This window comes from Dendropsophus ebraccatus, chromosome 3, assembly GCF_027789765.1.
Source record: "Dendropsophus ebraccatus isolate aDenEbr1 chromosome 3, aDenEbr1.pat, whole genome shotgun sequence".
NCBI classification, from domain to species: Eukaryota; Metazoa; Chordata; class Amphibia; order Anura; family Hylidae; genus Dendropsophus; species Dendropsophus ebraccatus.
This window is the reverse complement of record NC_091456.1, coordinates 18,058,825-18,078,626: the sequence shown is the minus strand read 5'-3', so window position 1 is coordinate 18,078,626 and position 19,802 is coordinate 18,058,825. Positions and strand designations below refer to the sequence as shown.

Sequence of the window (19,802 nt, the reverse complement as noted above, 5' to 3'; positions counted from 1 at the left end):
AACGTATGGTGGTGAAGAAGTGTGACTTTTCATGGAAAACACAAAATTGTTTGGGTGACTCCAAACTTTTGAACGGTAGTGTGTGTGTGTGTGTGTATATATATATATATATATATATATATATATATATATATATATATATATATATAGCCCTTGCCACACGATTATAGAGCTGTGTAATAGGCTTTGTAAACGTATATAGACCTCGCAGATCGGCACTTACTTATCTGGAATATCGGGCCGTGTAATACAGCTATGTGCACAGAGTCTCAAAAGGAAGAAAAGGTGAGATTCCAAACTGCAACTAGAATGCAATGGTTAAAATGGGAAACAGAACAAAGATGTAGAAGAGTGGATGATTGCAATATAGTATAATAGATAAATGGTTCTTAGCTTGAAGAGGAGAATGTTCGGTATGTGAGTCGCAAAGACGATGGAAGAGCACTTCATTCCACTGATGGAATATTGTGGAGGGAATATATGACATGAAGCAGCTGGGGTGCTGGTAAGCTACAGGATAGCCTGGGTACAACAAACAGCGGTCGTGTGTTGTGTGACCTTTACCACGTGTTTTTATTGCGAATTGTTGCTGTTTATTTGTCTTATCTGTGCAGTTTTTAAAGCCACTAACAGCCATACCGAAATGCCAACGAAATTCACAGTAATTCTCACATAGAGAAAACTACCACTACATGTGAACCCACTGTAATGTCCCACAAGGCCACTTCTGAAGGAGAATAGTTAGGGTGACCTGTGTCACTGTTCTTTTATACTGTTTTCTATTATGCTATACCCTGTGCTGTTAAATGGAACCTGTCACCAAGACAATGCTATCTAATCTATCGCCATCATGTTATAGAGCAGGAAAAGCTGAGCAGATTGATATATATCTTTGTGGGAAAAGATTCCGTAAACCTTGTAACCTGTTGCGGGAAATCGCTGATCATTCTGTGATAAGGAGTCCAGTGGGCGGTGTCACTCAAAGGACTTGACTCTTTTCCCATAAAGATATATATCAATCCGCTCAGCTCCTTCTGCTCTGTAACACAGTGTTGATATTTTAGGTAGCATTTTTATGGTGACGGGCTCCCTTTAAATATTTTTTGGCATTGGTAGTTGAGTGCAGAACAGTAAAGAGTATGGAGCGGGAGAGTGTTTGTCTGCAGGGATGGGTGTATTCAAGGACCTCCACAGGACTACACCACAGGCCTCAGGCTTCTTGAGGATCTGCACCCTGCAGCTGGTAATTACACTGATGAGACTGACTGGAGAGGGATGGCTTCCTGAATTGGCACTTTTATTTCAAACAGTTTTCTTCTATTTTGAAGCCTATATGAATATTTGTAAATCACATTGTTAACCAACCAAAAATTACCCTTAGCCCAGAAGAAGTCTGTGCTGCTAGGTATCTCACTTTCCTGACAACTGCTGTCCATTGCTTGAGGTTGTGAGAACCCATCTCTAGCAGCAGGGAAACAAAGAATTAACACAGGAAGTGGGGGGTGTACTAGTGTTAGGCATAGGGAACCTTGGGCCGAATGCATAAAAACTAAGCCTGTCTGACTCTCCCAGAGGGTCCACACTGTGCCTAAAAGATAATTCAAGCCTACCCTACTATCTGTTTGTGCATTGTTTGGGCTTCTCTCTTCTCTATTACTGCCCATAATTTTCTTGTCAACTGTAAATACTTGTGTTTTTACTATGTACACAGTGCTGTCTCCTGAATGTAACCCACCTCCATATGTCTTTAGTCATCATCATCATCATCATCAGTTCAATGCTTAGACCAGGGCTGCTTTTGTGATGTATACTCTTGTGTCCTGCAATGACTCTCTGCTACTGTTTGTTTCAATTCTGCTCACATAGCACCTTTTAAACCCAGTGCAACACTAATCTTCTTTTCTCCCCAAATGAGATCTATAGTACCACACTGTGTAAATCATCCCCCAGCACAGTGCCAGCCTGTTCAAGCCCCAGAGGAAGTCTTGGTTAATGGAACATATGGGGTCTCAGGCCAGGACCCAGGAGATGTGCAGCTGGAGTGTACACTTTTGATATTACTTTTAAAATTGGACCTTGTTAATATTTTGGCATGTTATTGCATTGACACTTTATACATTGATATTGCACTATTAGTATTCATATGTATGTGTTATTTATTTGTTCAAGTTTATTTAGGTGGTTTTATTCCTGTATTGTCCTGATTGATGTATTAAAAATTATGGGGCACATTTATAATTCTCTGTGCACCATTATTCTGGCTGATTTGGTGTTTTTTCACATAGCGTAAAATTTTAAGCAATATTTATTAAGGTATTTGCCCTTTTTTGAGCAGTTTACGACAGCTGTACCTTTTAAAAAATGTTTTGCCTTGGAGGGGGTGTGGTTTCATGTTAGCTACATTATTACCCAAATTTATCATCAGCCCGTGTAAAAGTAAAGGCCAACTCTGGACAAAATTAATTTTTTAATATGTTATTACATAAGAAAAGTTAGACAAATTCCTAATATACATTAATTATGGGAAATGCACTTCAAGTGCTATTTCCCTCAATTTAGTAGATCAGGCAGGGTTTAATTTCTCTAAAAAACTGTGACGTCACAAATCAGGTGTAATTCATATGAAGTGTCCAGTAGGAGGCACACCATATGTAGAAATTACATTGTAAGAATAACTAGGGGATTTCTGATGGGAAGAGCTACATGACACTTATTACAGGGTAAAGAAATTGAGTGCATCAAGTGTTGAGACAAGAAACCTCTATTATATGGTTAGTGAGCCAAGACACTGTCACAGCCCAAACATACAATAAGGAGCAGGGTGAGGCTGCAGGGTAACATGTATACTTATGAAGATCGCACATAGATGGGGCCGCAGCCACTACAGGGATGAGCCAGGAAGTCATCCTGCTCCCACCGGAAATGGCCTCCATATGACTCATCCTCCCGCACCCCTCCTAGCTTATGCTCCTCACTGAGCCGCCAAACTCACCCCGCCGGCTGCCCGAACCGCATTAACAGGAGCATCTGCTCCTGTGTTCAATCTCTCCCTCCCTGCTGTCTCTCTCCCGCTGCTTGCGCGGTCCTGTGTGCAGCAGGGTTAGCGCTGCTATACCATGGTCACCGCTGTCTCTCTCCCGCTGCTTGCCCGGTCCTGTGTGCAGCGGGGTTAGCGCTGCTATACCATGGTCACCTCTGTCTCTCTCCCGCTGCTTTGAATGACTGTGCGTCAGGAGAGAGACAGCAGGGACCATGGTATAGCAGCGCTCACCCTGCTGCACACAGTGTCCTGGCTTGCTAACCATTTAATAGAGGCTTCTTGGCTCAACACCTGATAATAAGTGTCATGTATCCCTCCCCATAAAAAATCCCCTAGTTATTCTTACAATGTAATTTCTACATATACTGTGCCTCTGCTGGACACTTCATATGAATTACACCTGATTCGTGATGTCACCGTTTTTTTTAACAGAAATTGAACCCTGCCTGATCTACTAAATTGAGGGAAATAGCCCTATATGTGCATTTCCTATAATTAGTGTATATTAGGAATTTTTCTAACTTTCCTTATGTAATAACATATTAAAAAATACATTTTGCCTGGACTTTTCCTTAACACTGATCAGCTGAAAAGCAATCCACGGCTGATTGTGTCTTTTGAGCAGGCTTTAAAATTTATTGTTATTGGTCGCACATTTTCCTGTGTAAATAGGGTTATATGTGGCCGATAATGATAAAAGGAAACTGACAGCACAGATATGTATATATCTGGGCTGTCAGTCTCCAGATCACAAGCAGCAGTGTATACTTACCATTCATGCTGCTTGCGATCCGGCACCTAAGTCTCTAGTCTTCAGGCCCTGGCTCCTCCAGAATGATCGACAGTTGGAGGAGGTGGAGCCTCAAGATACAGCCAGCAGCAGGAAGACAGGAGACCTGCACCACGTATGGTAAGTATACACTAAGGATTGAGGATAGCCCATCAATTTTAAAAGCCCAGATAACCCTGTTTAAGTAACATAGGGCACCTTGCCCATTGAGTAACCCAGAAACATAATCCAATCATTATATCCATTATGGTGTAAACAAGATGTGCCTCTTTATTGTACAACTGCTTGTCAGAAAACCAAAGAAGCAGAATTACAGAATTGACTCGTGGCAGTGCTCAGTTACTGGGTCTGTTCAGGAGGCCTGCTAACAAAAAAACAGCAAGAAGTGACAAAGTGACTCCTCCACACTGGTGAAAAAACTTAAAGGGGGGAAACTATCAGTCTCCTGATTAGGATTATCCTACCTCTTCTAGTGTTATCGTATCGCTCGGTGACATATCATTCAAACGTTATGGAGACAGCAGTAAATATTTAATGTGAAGAATCGTGGTACATTCATACAGACTGCAGATGCCACTGTTGCTATTGTGATAGAGCGAACAAAGGGATTCAGCAATAGCAGCTGTGATCCTTGCAGGCAATGGAGATGACGCTACCCTACTGGAGTTAACATTAGTGGCTAAAAACAAAATATTTGGATATTTGGATGATAGTTTCCCTTTAAGTCTTTTTTTTTTGTGTACAGCAAAATTGATGCAAGAACGTAATATAAGCGACACCATCTTTTGCTCTTTCCTTCGGGTCAGTTACTACAGGTATCTGCACTGATTTTTTACAGACTTTGGCAGAATGTGTAGACACTTCTCTTATAACGTGAAAACAGTGCCGGACTGGCCCACCGGAGGACCGGAAAATTCTCAGGTGGGCCGCCAGCTTTAGAACCTGCACTAACAATGACTGACATCTCGTTTCGCACTGGTTCTTCATTGGTGGGCCCCCAGGATCATTTCCTTTGGTGGGCCCTAGATACCCCAGCGTGAAAATGTGGAGTTTTCACATGGATCAATTTCTCTTACTGGAGGCACCAAAACCCGCCCCGTCCCGCCTCGCCCAGCTTCTCAGTTGTTGTTTTAGGTTCAGTACCTTCCGATAATTTGAGCACCACTTTGCAGAACGTTATCTTAAAAAGTTCATTTCTCATGGAGAATTTGGTATCTTTTACTTCCAAGCTTCTCGGAATGTTTGGCCTGTAGTGCCGTGTAGCACTGTGAGGGTCTCAACAGTTGGCCGTCCCCCTTCCAAGTCCTTTGAAGTAATGGTAGAATCCATTAAATAGGTGCATCATAAGAATGGGATCAAGGCTGCTGTGAAGAGGTGTACCAGGACCAATGGGATGTCCGTAGATAATGTGGTCCGGAAAGACTCTGCTGAGGATGTACAAGAACAGACCTCATAACCATTCTCCGACCTGTTTTCATCTTGCTGACCCTGGCTGGAATGGGCACCTGTCCGACCTCCTTCTGAACTTGGTCCATCTGACTGCATATCACTGCATACTAGCCAGTCCCGTGCAGTGGATTGTGGGTATCCTTGTTCTGCCTCCATCTTATTATCTAGGACTTTCCAGTACTCTTTTCCTTTGAAGAAATATGTTGCACCTAAGAAGAAAAACAAGGTTATTATCTAGATTTGTTCTATGCAGGACCGTATTTTCTGCTCATGACTCCATTCACTATGGACAGCATTTGCCCCCAATATTAATTATTATTATTAATTCCAACCCTCCTCAGACCTCCAAAACCAATGCAGATTCCAGACAACCAGAAAAATACACACGCTAGATTTAGACTGTTAAAGGGGTAGTTCACCCCCAAAAAATTCTTTCAAATCAATTAGTCAAGAAAATGCCAGAGATTTGTAATGTACTTCTATTTCAAAATCTCAAGTCTTCCAGTACTTATCAGCTGCTGTATGTCCTGCAGGATGTGGTGTATTCTTTCCATTCTGAAACAGTGCTCTCTGCTGCCACCTCTGTCCATGTCAGGAACTTTCCAGAGCAGTGGCAAATCCCCATAAAAAAACCTCTCCTGCTCTCCAGGCTTGAAATAATACACCACATGCAGCAGCTGATAAGTACTGGAAGACTTGCGTTTCTTTAATTGAAGTAAATTACAAATCTCTGGCACTTTCTGGCTTCAGCTGAAGGAGAAGTCCAGAGAAAAATATAAATTTTCCAACAGGCAGGGAAGAAAATAATAAACAAGCTCTACTTACCTCTCCAAATGCCTCTGTAGCACTGTCTCACTGCTCTGGGACTCCCACCAGTCTCCTGGATCTCCTTCTCGAGAGACGTCACGTGCCCTCTCAGCCAATCAGTGATTTGGGTGGGTAACCACTGCAGTCACTGATTGGCTGAGCAGGCAATTCATCAGCTCGGTCGGCTATTTTCCAAGGAGTCTTGACAACACCGGAACTCGGGGGAAAATGAGTTCCGGCTCTGGGACAGAGCATGTAAAGCGGCATTGCGGAGGCACAATAGAGGTAAGTAATGCATATGTACTATGTTCCTCCCTGCCCTGCTTTTCTCAGAAGCAGTAAATGGAGATGCCAAGAGAATTTACCACTGGGGAAGTGATCACCAAGTGCAAAACGGGACATGTTCCATCAGATATCAGCAGCCCATAGTTTACTGCTCAATGGTTTATTGTGCTGCTGGCATCTTATTTCTCTGTCCTGCATGCATGCTGGAGTCCCTGTGTAGTGTCCCACTATTAAGTGCCCTAAGCACCTATTGCAAAGTTCTCACTCCAGGTTAAGTGATAATAAAGTAGTCTGCAGATTTGCCACTAAATGTCAGTATCCTTTATATGCTTATGTTCTTATATGCACAGATGAAGTTAGTAATGGGTTAGTGTTACTGTTATTCTATGTGTTCTGTGCCAACTTATAGGAGGTGTTCTTTCTCTCAACCTATCCCTGCTCTCCACACTCACTCACCCCCTGAAGGAGGAGTTAGCTCCGTGTGGGAGGATGTAAGCAAGTCAATCTAGTCTAAAAACAAGGGTGTAAAGATGCAGCTAGAGACAACTGTGGAGTCCCACCACGGGTGTTGCTATTAGTTACACCCTTTGTAAAAGTCTACTTTTTCCAGTGTAAGTGGTGATGTAGTAGTGTTCAATTTTTGCCATAAGATGTCGCTATTGCTAGTATGTGTATTCAGTGTTGCACAGCTGTAGTATTGAAAGGGTTATTGTTTGTTTATATGTCACATGGATCTGTAAGCCAATGAGAGTACACTCTTCTTCTATCCTATTATTTCTCTCTTTACTTCTCACATATGCACTCCTCACCCACTCACAGCACACCTTACAGGGGCTGTAGATAGGAAGTCACATGGGTAGAGGAAGTCTAGTGTCTTTTGTCACTGGACTCTGTAGAGGAAGGAAACAAGCCAGAACGCTCTCTACAGTGGTCCAGTTGGGCCCTGGCCTTCTGCAAGGTCCCAAGTCTCAGTGTGCAGTCTAAAAGCAGACCTAGGCACGTGCAACCTACAGTTTCTTCTCAAGTAACTCCACTCAACACTATACAGTGTTAAGCTTCCACTGGAGAGGACAAGTCAGAGATCATGTCAACCCACGCTGTGGACAAGGAAAGACACAATGCAGGATAGTATCCATAAAGCAAGTCAAGGAACTGATCTGGATAGAGCAAAGTTGCTAGAAGCCTATGAACCCTATCTTGCAGCGCGGGTGTAAGCAGGGAACCCTCGGCATTCCGCTCATGCCAGGTAACAAGGTCTGGGGCTTGTGTCACCCACTAGGACAGATCCCCCGACACTGGTAGGGCAATAGGTGGTGCAAAGACCAAAGAGTCAAAACACAAGCACAACTATTATCTCTCTTCTCAAGTATTCTTCTATTTCTATCTCCAACATCCCAGCAGAGCACAGTTCTACTTGGGTTAAGACTCTCAAGACATCCTCCTCTCTACTCTTCTAATTCTTCTATATACCACTCAGCACGACTGTACCACTCCCTATACTCTCACTACAGATCTGGATCCTGAACTTTCAAGTGTCTTATCAAGTGTAACGTCTTATATCAATGCAAAGCTGTATGATCTGCTGCATACAAGTAATTTCTGAGTTAACCGAGGAGACACTGTGATTCCTTGTCAACACACACTCCTTGGGTCATCTCCCCTTTCTGTGGGTAGCAGTACCAATAGTCCGGATGGGTCACTATTCCACTCCGGACCACCGTGAGGGTAGATGGTTTGGACTGAGAGGAGAGCACATATCAGCCTAGTGAGCATATTCTTATGTCCTGTATGAGAAGCGTAATTAAAAAAGCTAAATTCACAAGCAAAGTCTGCATCTTTGTGAGTATATGTTCTTGTGACTACGAGGAGCAAGAATCTGAGTGCTTCAGTATAAGGTATTTCTCGTACGTTAAACACATCTTATTATATGTCAATGCACAGTTAAAACGGCCAGAGTGGGGTCCGATATGATGTGGATGGACTGCCATATGATAATTATTTAGTGCGGTGTTGGTTATTTATTGTAAAGTACCCAAGGGACCCCGCACCAACCTGGCAGGACACTGTCCACAGGGGAACAAGGTATAATCGGCCCTTTAATATAAAATATTAATACCATAATAATAATATTAATAACATAATACCTGTGTACCCAACTGACACTGGCGTCATGACATAATATTACTGGGCCTGGCTATGTCTCGGCCAACCACCATAGAACTGGCGTCACACTTCACCACCTACAAGTGACCGGCCGTACCACCTCCACACCGGGGGTGTACACCACAGAATCAGTTCTTTATGTACTTCTACTATACCTACTATGCAGTGCTAAGCACACGTCTGAAAAGCGCAGGGCAGTATCCTGAACACAAGAGGAACTAGCCTGGATAGGACAAAGCTATAGTAAAGAAGGTCTACGTATTCTATCTCGGAGGGCAGGTAACTGGGACACCCCCGGACACTTAGCTAAGCCCAGATAACCACGGCTGGGGCTTGTAGTACCATGACAGGATGGGTCACTCAACACTGTAGGGCACAAGATGGTCAGATGCAGTGTCCCAGAACGCAAGGACTACTACTCCTATTGTGCTCATTTCTATCACTTAGTCCATGCTGGTTCTGGTAACTGTGCACACTGCAACTGAGGACAGAAGTGTCTCTGCAGCCTTTTCACCATAAGAAGAGTGACTGATTCTGCTGCTGCGTTCCAGTAACCGGCTGCCTGCCTATACAAGTGTCCGGAGTCATCTTCTCTCTCATCTGGGTGTCGTGCGGATATCTCTCTCATCTCTACAAGTACCCACAGCAAGTATTACTCCCAAGTTCGTCCACCCAGCAACGCTAGTTCCTTCTCATACTACTACTCCCAACATCCGACACGTATCTCCGCAGCCTATGCAGCATCACTCCTGCACTAACTGTCTAAGCCTGCTATATACCCGGTTGCAACCGGAGGAACTCGTTACTACAAGTCACTTTAGCTTTAATAAAACCGCTGTTACTGAACCCTGGCATTGGTGTCTACTAACTGGTGCCCTGACTAGGTGCAGCGAAGAATCGCATGCCCATCATCACCCACAGATTCCACAGACCGGCCCTACAGCTGTGCCGCCCTCAGGCCTATACCGTGACAAGTATAACCCCTGCAGCTGCCCCGGTCATTGCCCGCTCATAACATCAGCACTGCGGAAGTGGCCCCCAGGGGCCAGGGCATCGCACAGACACAGTCTAAACACAACTATAAGTAAACTTCTCACTATAAAGTCTCCATTCAAGTTCTGGCAGAGTACATTGCTACACTGGGTTGGAGCTACTTAAACTTTTCTCTTCTACTCAACTCTCCAAGTACTGCTACAACTACCTCTCTTCTACTCTACTTCTCTAAGCACCTCCTCAAGCACGAGTTCCAGCACTAAAGTCTGTATCAAAGATTTATCTATTCTACAAAAAAATATTGTACTACTGAAAGACTTTACAGTAAAGTTGTTCTATTTTTACAACACTGGGACTCTGTCATACTTTGTATGCACCAGCACCCATACGCACTAACCGTACACCTTGGGTTATTTTTTACCTGGACTGTGGGTGGCAGTACCGATAGTCCAAGTGGGGCAGTTGCCACTCAGGACTATCATGGCAAGAGCTCGAGATACCCATTAGAACCTGGCAGGTTACCGACCATTGGGGAACACAGCCAGCCACATCAACAAAGCAGGTACCAACATCATACCTGTGTGCTGGACAAGCACTGGTGTCACAACTATACCATCTTTGGCTGAGCTGACACAACAACCCCTATACCTGTACCTCACCACACCTGCACCCCTGAGCCCATGTCCCTACCCCTTCCTAAGGAATTGTGCCACTTCTCCCACTTCCCCCAGCCTAGTCAGGGTTGAAAAAAGAAAACTAAATGAATGTTTTTGTAATATGCCGCTGCCCCTCTAAGTGCCGCCCGAGGCAATGGACCTCTAGTGGGTAAGTACAGCTCTGGTTCTATCACAAGGCAGGAGGGTAATGAACTGCTCCGTTATAGTCATGTATACTTTAAACACATACTTCTATGGCTTTTATGTGTGTTTAGCATTTTTATTATGTTAACGAAGCCTAAATCTGCTCACTCATCACTTTACCATAGTTCAATACTGAGACGCTCCCTTGCATTGTAATTTCCATTACAATAGGGAGTTTTATCAAATGATGTCAGCGGGCAATGCAAACTGGACTTCAATGGAGCATTAGTGAAAATTAGAAGGATAAAACTAACAAAATGTAGTCTTTATATGCCCTGTGCCGCTCTTCTTAGTGCTGTGTATAATCTCTAGTCACGCAACGCTTTAAATGTTTAGTCCAATTACTATGTCTAAGAAGATTGGCTCGAGAATAATCTCAGCAGAATTTATAATGGTTGGATAATGTCCTTTTGCATCAACAAGAGATATGCAACTTTTTATTAAAGTACTTTTTTTTTTGGATAAAATGAGTGAAATGAGAATAAAGCCCTGGTGGGCCGGAAGAACATTAGTGATAAGAGAGAGAACAATGGAACACAAGACAATGGAAAATAGAAGGATATCACTAAGGAACAGCTTCTTTACCAGAATGTTTATATAATATAGATTGTACAATGAAATATATAGCAAAATCTATTAAACTTCTCAGAGGAAGTGGCCAAACTGAAGTGTCATTAGGAGACATTAAAGGGGTTATTTAGGACATTAAAGAGGTACATATCAGCTGCTGTATGTCCTGAAGCAAGTGGTGTATTCTTTCCAGTCTGACACAGTGCTCTCTGCTGCCACCTCTGTCCATGTCAGGAACTGTCCAGAGCAGGATAGGTTTTCTATGGGGATTTGCTGCTGCTCTGGACAGTTCCTGACATGGACAGAGCGTTGTCAGATTGAAAAGAACGGACATACAGCAGCTGATAAGTACTGGAAGACTTAAGAGTTTTAAATAGAAATAAATCACAGATCTATAGCTAGTCAGTAGTGTTGAGCAAATCCGCCAAAATGTTCAGGTTCGGCAACGTTATCCGAACCCGAATGCTCAGCGTTTGATTCCCCATGGCTGCAAGAGTTGTATACCGCCCTAGGGAGTCCTGGAAGACATGCATACACCCACAGGCAATGCCCACATGCTGTTGATTGACAGCTTTCTTCCTATACACAGTTTAGACGGAAGCTGTCAATCGGTGGGTGAGGGGAGCAGGTGCTCATGAATATAAAGGACTTCTGAGCACATGCACATTATTATCAAGTCTAGTACATTGTGCTTAGAGTGGGATGCTGGAGATAGACACTGATTTCATAAACAGGTGAGTACAGAATGCTGTATCCCAGATCTGTTTGTGTCATCAATGAGGAGACATGTGCAATCAGGCAATGGTGGTGCTCAGTCCAGTACATATAAGAACAGCGGTGCAGCTAAACAATTCGCAGCGAGGGCAAAGAACTATGTTTTGTTTGGTTTCTATAGACTATTACAGATGCTTGTACTCACCATCTGACCATCCCATCGCATCATCCAGAGTAGCAGGGATCCCTTTCCAAAGCGCGGTCTGTATAGGGAAGCCATCGTCCATTCTATGCTCCCGCTCGTTGTAACACCAGAAGAGGCTGTCCTTAAAGAAGTATGTCTTATCATTGTGGGGCCAAGGGAAGGCGGCATCCACACCCCCCAGGGGCAGGCCAAAGTCTGTGATGGGTCGGGGGTATCCTTCTTCCACATTATTATCTTTGAAAACCCAGTACCGATCTCCTAAAAGACGTGATGAGAGGAGGAAGGAAATTTGCATCATTATATAAAGTATTGCCCAAAAGAGCAGAGATTTAGAGAGAGTATACAAGTATTACTGTGCACTTCATACAGACAGGGATAGGTCTCTGCCACATCATATAAATATGATAATGTATTTGATCACCTATTGCATGAATGAGGGACCAGAATCTCCATTTGAATAGAGCGGTGGTCATACTTACACACTACTGCCTCATTCACAGTCCACGGAGACATACTTACCAAATGTCTAGGTTTTACATATCATCATGTTTTCATTTTTACCTTTCGAGGTAGCACTTTACATACCTTTAAAGAAGACAATTTTGTGGTCTGTCGTCTTCTCGTAAACTGCATCCACACTATCCATATTTAGTGGCAAACCTTTCCAGAATCGATGGATTTGAGCAGGCTGGAGGGAAACTAAATGCTTATTGCGGGTAAGTCTCCAGAAATATTTGCCTACAAAGAGAAATAAACACAAGTTATAATAGGCAACATACTGAGCTTAAAGGAGAAGTCCTGGGAAATTGAAAAAAGGGAGGAAAGCAGGGGGGTGCGGGAAAATACCAGGTTCCCACAGTGGGATGAAGGAGAGTTGTAGTGTTTGTTTTTACCACTAGATGTCACTTGTGTGTTTTCTGTATGCCTTATGTTATGCACAGCTGAAGGAAGCATTGGTTTTACACGTTTGTTGTCCTCTTACAGGCGCAGGCCTGATTTCCCTCACTTTTCTACTTGCCCAATTTCTTTTTTCTTTGAACTACACAGCCTCACCAATCACAAGTAAGCTAGTTTGCCCCTATAAAAGGAGTTAAGGCCCTATTCCACGGAACGATTATTGTCCGTATTCGGCCGATATTGGCCGATACGAACGATAATCGTCCCATAGAATAGAGTGCATCGATCAGCCGACATCGTTCATGTCGGCTGATCGTTGCAGTCGCTTGTTTTTCAACATGTTGAAAAACAAGCGACTGATATAGCAGCGATCTGCTGCCGTCGCTCCGTTGAATAGGAGCGTCGGCAGCAGACGCTGCTATATCCTATGGGCTGCCCAGACGATCAGTGATCCTCCAAACAGCCCCCCCCCGCAGCTCCCCGCCGCCCCCTCCCGCTCGCTGCAGCCGCGTTGAATAGCGGCGGCAGCGAGCGGGGAACGAGGAGCAAACGAGCGCTGAGAGCGCTCGTTTGCTCTAACGACCCGTGGAATAGGGGCATTAGTTCTTGGAGGGAGGGTCTTTTGTCTATAGTTGGAGGAGAGAGACAGTGTGAGAACATGTTCCTAAGGGCCCTATTCCACCGGATGATTATCGTTTGCATAATCGTTAACGATTAACAATCTCAAACGACCGCTATTGCGAAAGACCTGAAAGTGTTCACTCATTTCCATGGAACGATAATCGTTACTTATGATCGTAATTGCGATAGTTTTTTCTTCGCTATTTATTCGCTATTGCGTTCGTATCTATTGCGAACGACCGAACAATGTCTTATTCAATGCGAACGATTTGCCAATGTTTTGCGAACGAGCAACGATAAAAATAGGTCCAGGTCTTATAAAGCGATCAACGATTTCTCGTTCGGTTGTTAATCGTTAACTGCATTTCAACCAAACGATTATCGTTTAGATTTGAACGATTTAACGATAATCTGAACGATAATCGTTCAGTGGAATAGGGCCCTAAGTCAGAAACCATGCAGAGCTAGACCCTTCAGGAGGAAAGGATGTCTTTTGAGGATCCACTTGTCCGTCCATGCCATGGATACTTTCAACAAGGTACAGGGCACCATGCCGAGCTAGGTACTGACCCCACTAGGACAAAGCTGCAGATTACGCCTACGTATCCTGCTGTAACGCACGGCTGTTCTGAAAGGTTTCGGTAATTCTGCTCAATCAAGCACAGGGACCTCTTACTACCCTAATAGGACGGGTATGCAGACACTGTAGGGCATAAGGCGGTCAGTTACGTGAGTACGAGTATCTGTACTCTCTACTCTCATATACTGTACACTCTACTCTCATTTCTACAGTTACTACTACTTCTACCTCTTGCCTGCACCTGCAGTTACTGCTAAGCTTTATTTTTTTTGTTTTGCACCGAATAATTTAAATAAACGGACGTTATTCTGGTTAGCTACTGGACTCTATCTATCATTCTGCACCTACACACCAGGTTACACTTGGGTTATCCAAGCAGTGCCTGTCTGACCGGGGGTGGGTACTAACGCAACTCTAGGCTACCGTGACAAGTGACCAAGGGACCCTACACTCAGCTAGCAGCCACAACACCGCCAAAGCTACCCCGGCCAACCACACCCTGACTGCTTCGCCGCACCCCCACCTGCTCTACACAAGCTGCAGGGGAGGCAGGAGTGGGAAGAAGTAGGGGGCATTTAGTATAAGGGGACAGAGGGTACATGGGCCAACTACAGAGGGGGGAGAGAGGTATAAAGTATGGGGACTATCTGCAGAGGGGGATGTATACAGTATGGGGGAACAACTACAGTATGGGGACTATCTGCAGAGGGGGATGTATACAGTATGGGGGAACAACTACAGTATTGGGAGCCTTACTACAGAGCGGGATATATACAGTATGGGGGAACAACTACAGTATGGGGACTATCTGCAGAGGGGGATGTATACAGTATGGGGGAACAACTACAGTATGGGGACTATCTGCAGAGGGGGATGTATACAGTATGGGGGAACAACTACAGTATGGGGAGCCTTACTGCAGAGGGGGATGTATACAGTATGGGGGAAACAACTATAGTATGGGGACTATCTGCAGAGGGGGATGTATACAGTATGGGGGAACAACTACAGTATGGGGACTATCTGCAGAGGGGGATGTATACAGTATGGGGGAACAACTGCAGTATGGGGAGCATTACTGCAGAGGGGGATGTATACAGTATGGGGGAACAACTACAGTATGGGGACTATCTGCAGAGGGGGATGTATACAGTATGGGGGAACAACTACAGTATGGGGACTATCTGCAGAGGGGGATGTATACAGTATGGGGGAACAACTACAGTATGGGGACTATCTGCAGAGGGGGGTGTATACAGTATGGGGGGAACAACTACCGTATGGGGAGCCTTACTACAGAGGGGGATTTATGCAGTCTGCGGGAAGAATTACAGAGGAGGGAGGGAGGTATACAGTATGGGGACAACCTGCAAGGGGTGGTGGTGGGGTATGTAAGAAACAACAGAAAACAAAATGATAAAGGAGGAAAAAGGCCGACCATGGGGGACTGAAAACACCGGGCAAAGAAGAATTTCTACTAGTCTTAGGGGCACAACTATAGGAGATGTAGCAGCTGCAGTCAGACCTGGCCTATGGACCTGAAAGGAAACAATTACCATTCTGCAACCTAAAGAATTAACTGTATACGCTCACTATATCATCATTTATTGTCCCTGTAGTGTGACCTAAGTGTGCATTATCATTTAGCTTTATCACAGTGTTTATTACCCCTGTGTTATAACAACACTGTATGAATTATTCATGTGCTGTAATATGCTTCTGTACTGTGACATGTGGGCTGTATTACTGTGCTATGATGCTGTGTGTATTATCTCTATATTGTGACAAGACTGAGCCCTTACACTGTGAAGAAGCACTCCCAGTCAGTTTTGGGGGAATTTAGTATTTAGTAGAATAAATTATACTGATATACTGAAGTCTTGAACTTAGTTTTCAGTCTCCATTCCATCCTGCTCCGAGACTATTTGACCATTCATTAAACAAGCTCAGGGGAGGCCTGGATGCTTTTCTGGTGATACGTTGATCCAGGGATTATTCTGGAAGGAAGGAATTTTTCTCTCTGTGATGGGGCAATTGTCATCTGCCTCATAAGGGGTTTTGCCTTCTTCTGGATAAACACAGTAGGGTTTCTCTAGGTTGAACTTGATGGACCCTTGTCTTCTTTCAACTTTATTAACTACGTTACTATGCGACTCTCTCGAAATTCCATAGCATCTGCTGTGCGGACCAGAAGTCACTTTCTCTATCTATTGAGAGACATTCAATGTCACTCTCATAGGAATGTGTAGAAAAAAATTACATCCGTATACACAGCAGATGCTGCTGAGTAGAACAGAAGGGATGCTGAATATATATGATATATATATATATATATATATATATATATATATATATATATATATAGTATGTAAATACAGTATGTGATGTCTGTTCATGATGTATGCATATATAGGTACAGTATATATATATATATATATATATATATGTGTGATGTGTGTGTATATGATGTATGCATATATACAGTATATATATATATATATATATACTCCCATTGATTCCAGTGGAGCCGTGTCACAGAGGGGAGGTGTGGTGTCACACTGGGGGGCAGCGGGCTTGTCCCCAGTGCTCCGAGTCGGGTTGGTGCTCAGGAAAACCAGGGTGCATTTCACAGAAAGGACTGCGCCACCGGGATTCCTGCGTTAGCGCCAAGCGGCTAAGGTTAAAAAAAAAGCAATGTACTTGATGGTACACTCACTTAAATAAACAGCATACACCCTGTATTTGCCAGTGTAGAATTTTTCTTACCTTTGAAGAAGAACGCCTCTCCACGTATCTGCGCTACAGCATCAAAGTGCGTGTTACATCGGTCAGGCTCATCCTTTCTTGGCCTAATAGAAGGAAAAGTATAGATTAATTTTAAGGAAGAGGCCTTGGTTACAATCACTTCAAAAAACTCGCCTACACTCATGATATACATCAGAAAACTGGCGGAACCATTTGCCCTCATATACCACAGCCAGTGGCGTAGCTACCATAGAGGCATGGAAGGCAGTTGCTATGGGGCCCATGGGGGGAGAGGGCCCGATGCACAGGGAAGATAAGAGCCTCCTGTGTCCCTCCTCCCAGCGTACACACGGTAAACACCTGCTCTGTAGATATTAAATTTTTTTTTGTCTGTACTGAAGCCACAAGCAGCGTGCAACCTGCAGTGTGAACAAAGTCATAGATGTGCTGCCAAAATTTCCCTTTTTTTCTGTTGAATGTGTGTGTGTGTGTGTGGGGGGGGGGGTAGCTACCTCCTGTTGGCCTGCACTCCACCCATGTCTCAAGGCTGCTATAAAAGAGATCATTTGGCTCCTATCTGCCCAGTTGTAGGCTTATTCAGCCCAGGAGAGGCCATTGCTAGTGTGAGAATGCTAGAGTAGGGACCATGTCTCGAGGACGCCTTAACGTGGTGACATGGTACACTCTGTTTGATCAAATAGTTTGCTAAGATCCTCACTTTTCTAAAAAAAATTTTTTATATTTTAATTTTTAATATCTACAGAGCAGGTGTTTGCCATGTGTACACTGGGAGGAGTATATACGGTAAGCCCTTGCACCTGTGGGTTGCTGTTGCACCTTTTGTTTTTTGTCGGCGCCTCTTTTATAAATTACTGTTATAATGTTCACAATTTATTTTAAAAGAGGTTCTGCAGCAGCACATGTGCTCTATTAAATATTTTATCCCCAAGAAAAAAAAAATATTCTGAATATTAGACATAGGAATAAAGAAGATTGTCGGCAGAAAAAGCCCCCCTGGTCCATCTAGTTGTCCCTTTCAGTATTTCCCTTCTTATTATCTTAGGATAGATATATGCAGTGGCGTAGCCACCGCGGTCGCGGCGGTCGCCACCGCGACCGGGCCCGCCACGAAGGGGGGCCCGCGGGGCCCTCCCGATCAATCACTCTTGTGACCGCAAGCATTGTTTTGCTTGCGGTCACAAGAGTCCGGCTCCGTCTTCCACCGGCTGCTGCACGGCTGCCGGGGGTGTCGCGTCTTATCCCCGGCAGCGCGCGCATCCCAGAGCTCCCTGCGTGCCTTGGGCCCTGACTTCCGGTTCTGGCGCGCAGGGAGCTCTGGGATGCACGCGCTGCCGGGGATAAGACGCGACACCCCAGGAGGAGTGAGAATCAACGTGGGGGCGCGTTGTCAGGTGAGTTAAGTTTTGTTTTGTTTTATATCAGCCTGGAGGGTGGGGGGGAAGAGGGGGGCATCTATGAGGGTGGGGGGGGGGGAAGAGGGGGGCATCTATGAGGGTGGGGGTAAAGAGGGAGGCATCTATGAGGGTGGGGGGTAGGAGGGGGGCATCTATGAGGGTGGGGGGAAAGAGGGGGGGCATCTATGAGGGTGGGGGGAAAGAGGGGGGCATCTATGAGGGTGGGGGGAAAGGGGACCAGCTATGAGGGTGGGGAGGAAGAGGGGGCATCTATGAGGGAGGGGGGCATCTATGAGCGTGGGGGGGAAAGGGGACCATCTATGAGGGTGGGGGGAAAGAGGGACCATCTATAAGGGAGGGGGGGAAGGGGACCATCTATAAGGGAGGGGGGGGAAGGGGACCATCTATAAGGGGGGGGGGGGAAGGGGACCATCTATAAGGGAGGGTGGGGGGAGAGGGGGCCATCTATAAGGGAGGGTGGGGGGAAAGGGGACCATCTATGAGGGTGGGGGGAAAGAGGAGCCATCTATGAGGGTGGGGGGGGGAAGAGGGGCCATCTATGAGGGGGGGGGAAGATGGGGCCATCTATGAGGGTGGGGGGGGGGAAAGGGGACCATCTATGAGGGTGGAGGGTGGGGGGAAAGAGGGACCATCTTTAAGGGAGGGGGGGAGGGGACCATCTATAAGGGGGGGGGGGAAAGGGGACCATCTATAAGGGAGGGTGGGGGGAGAGGGGGCCATCTATAAGGGAGGGTGGGGGGAGAGGGGGCCATCTATAAGGGAGGGGGGGGAGAGAGATGGCCATCCATAAGGGAGGGTGGGGGGAGAGGGGGCCATCCATAAGGGAGGGTGGGGGGAGAGGGGGCCATCCATAAGGGAGGGTGGGGGGAGAGGGGGCCATCCATAAGGGAGGGTGAGGAGAGAGGGGGCCATCTATAAGGGAGGGGGTAGAGGGGGCCATCTATATGGAGGGGGGAAAGGAGGCCATCTATAAGAGAGGGTGGGGGGAGAGGGGGCCATCTATAAGGAGGGCAACATGGGGGAGAGGGGCCATCTATTTGGGGGGGCAACATAGGGGGAGAGGGAATACACAGAGGGGGCATATATTATTAGGGGGTCACATAGAGTCAGGGCTACCCACTAAGTGAGGGCATAAAGGGGCCAGTACAGATGTGCAGTGTGTATATAGATGAGGATGGTGCCAGAGTGAGGAGACTAATATGTCTGTCTGGCAGATTCTGTGGATTCGTGGCTCGGAGAAGTTCTCATAATGGCCCAGGACAGATGGAGAAGATGAAAAGGAAAGAACTCTGATCAGAAAAGACGTCTCCTGTGAGTCACCTGATATAACTGCACTGTAATGTATATGGTGTATAGAACCTGTGTAGAGCTGGGGCCACCTCTATATGACTGGATGAGGTGATTTAGTATACTGGATTTGGTCAGTAACAATATGGTGGTGATGGTAGTGGTTGTGGTGTGGCAGTAATGTTTCCTTCCTATATACTGGTATTACTAGTAATATTGGTCTCAGTATACAGGATTTTGTCGGTAACAGTATGGCGGTAATATGTACGGTGATAATACTTTCTCTTCCAATATGCTGGTGTTATTGGTAATACCTGTCTTGGTGTGTATATATATATATATATATATATATATATATAT

At 45.2% G+C, this 19,802-nt stretch overlaps 1 protein-coding gene across 1 annotated transcript in view; it reads right to left on the bottom strand.

Moving 5' to 3' along the window:
- Positions 1-4,146: 4,146 nt before the first annotated feature.
- MMP17 (matrix metallopeptidase 17) overlaps positions 4,147-19,802 on the bottom strand; it is a 143,881-nt gene continuing 128,225 nt past the window's right edge. The window contains exons 7-10 of the mRNA XM_069964026.1: positions 16,741-16,823; positions 12,462-12,614; positions 11,877-12,134; positions 4,147-5,488 (exon numbers count right to left, since the gene is read on the bottom strand). Coding sequence (XP_069820127.1) covers positions 5,172-5,488; positions 11,877-12,134; positions 12,462-12,614; positions 16,741-16,823 — 811 coding nt within the window. The 3' untranslated portion in view covers positions 4,147-5,171. The remainder of the gene's footprint in view (positions 5,489-11,876; positions 12,135-12,461; positions 12,615-16,740; positions 16,824-19,802) is intronic.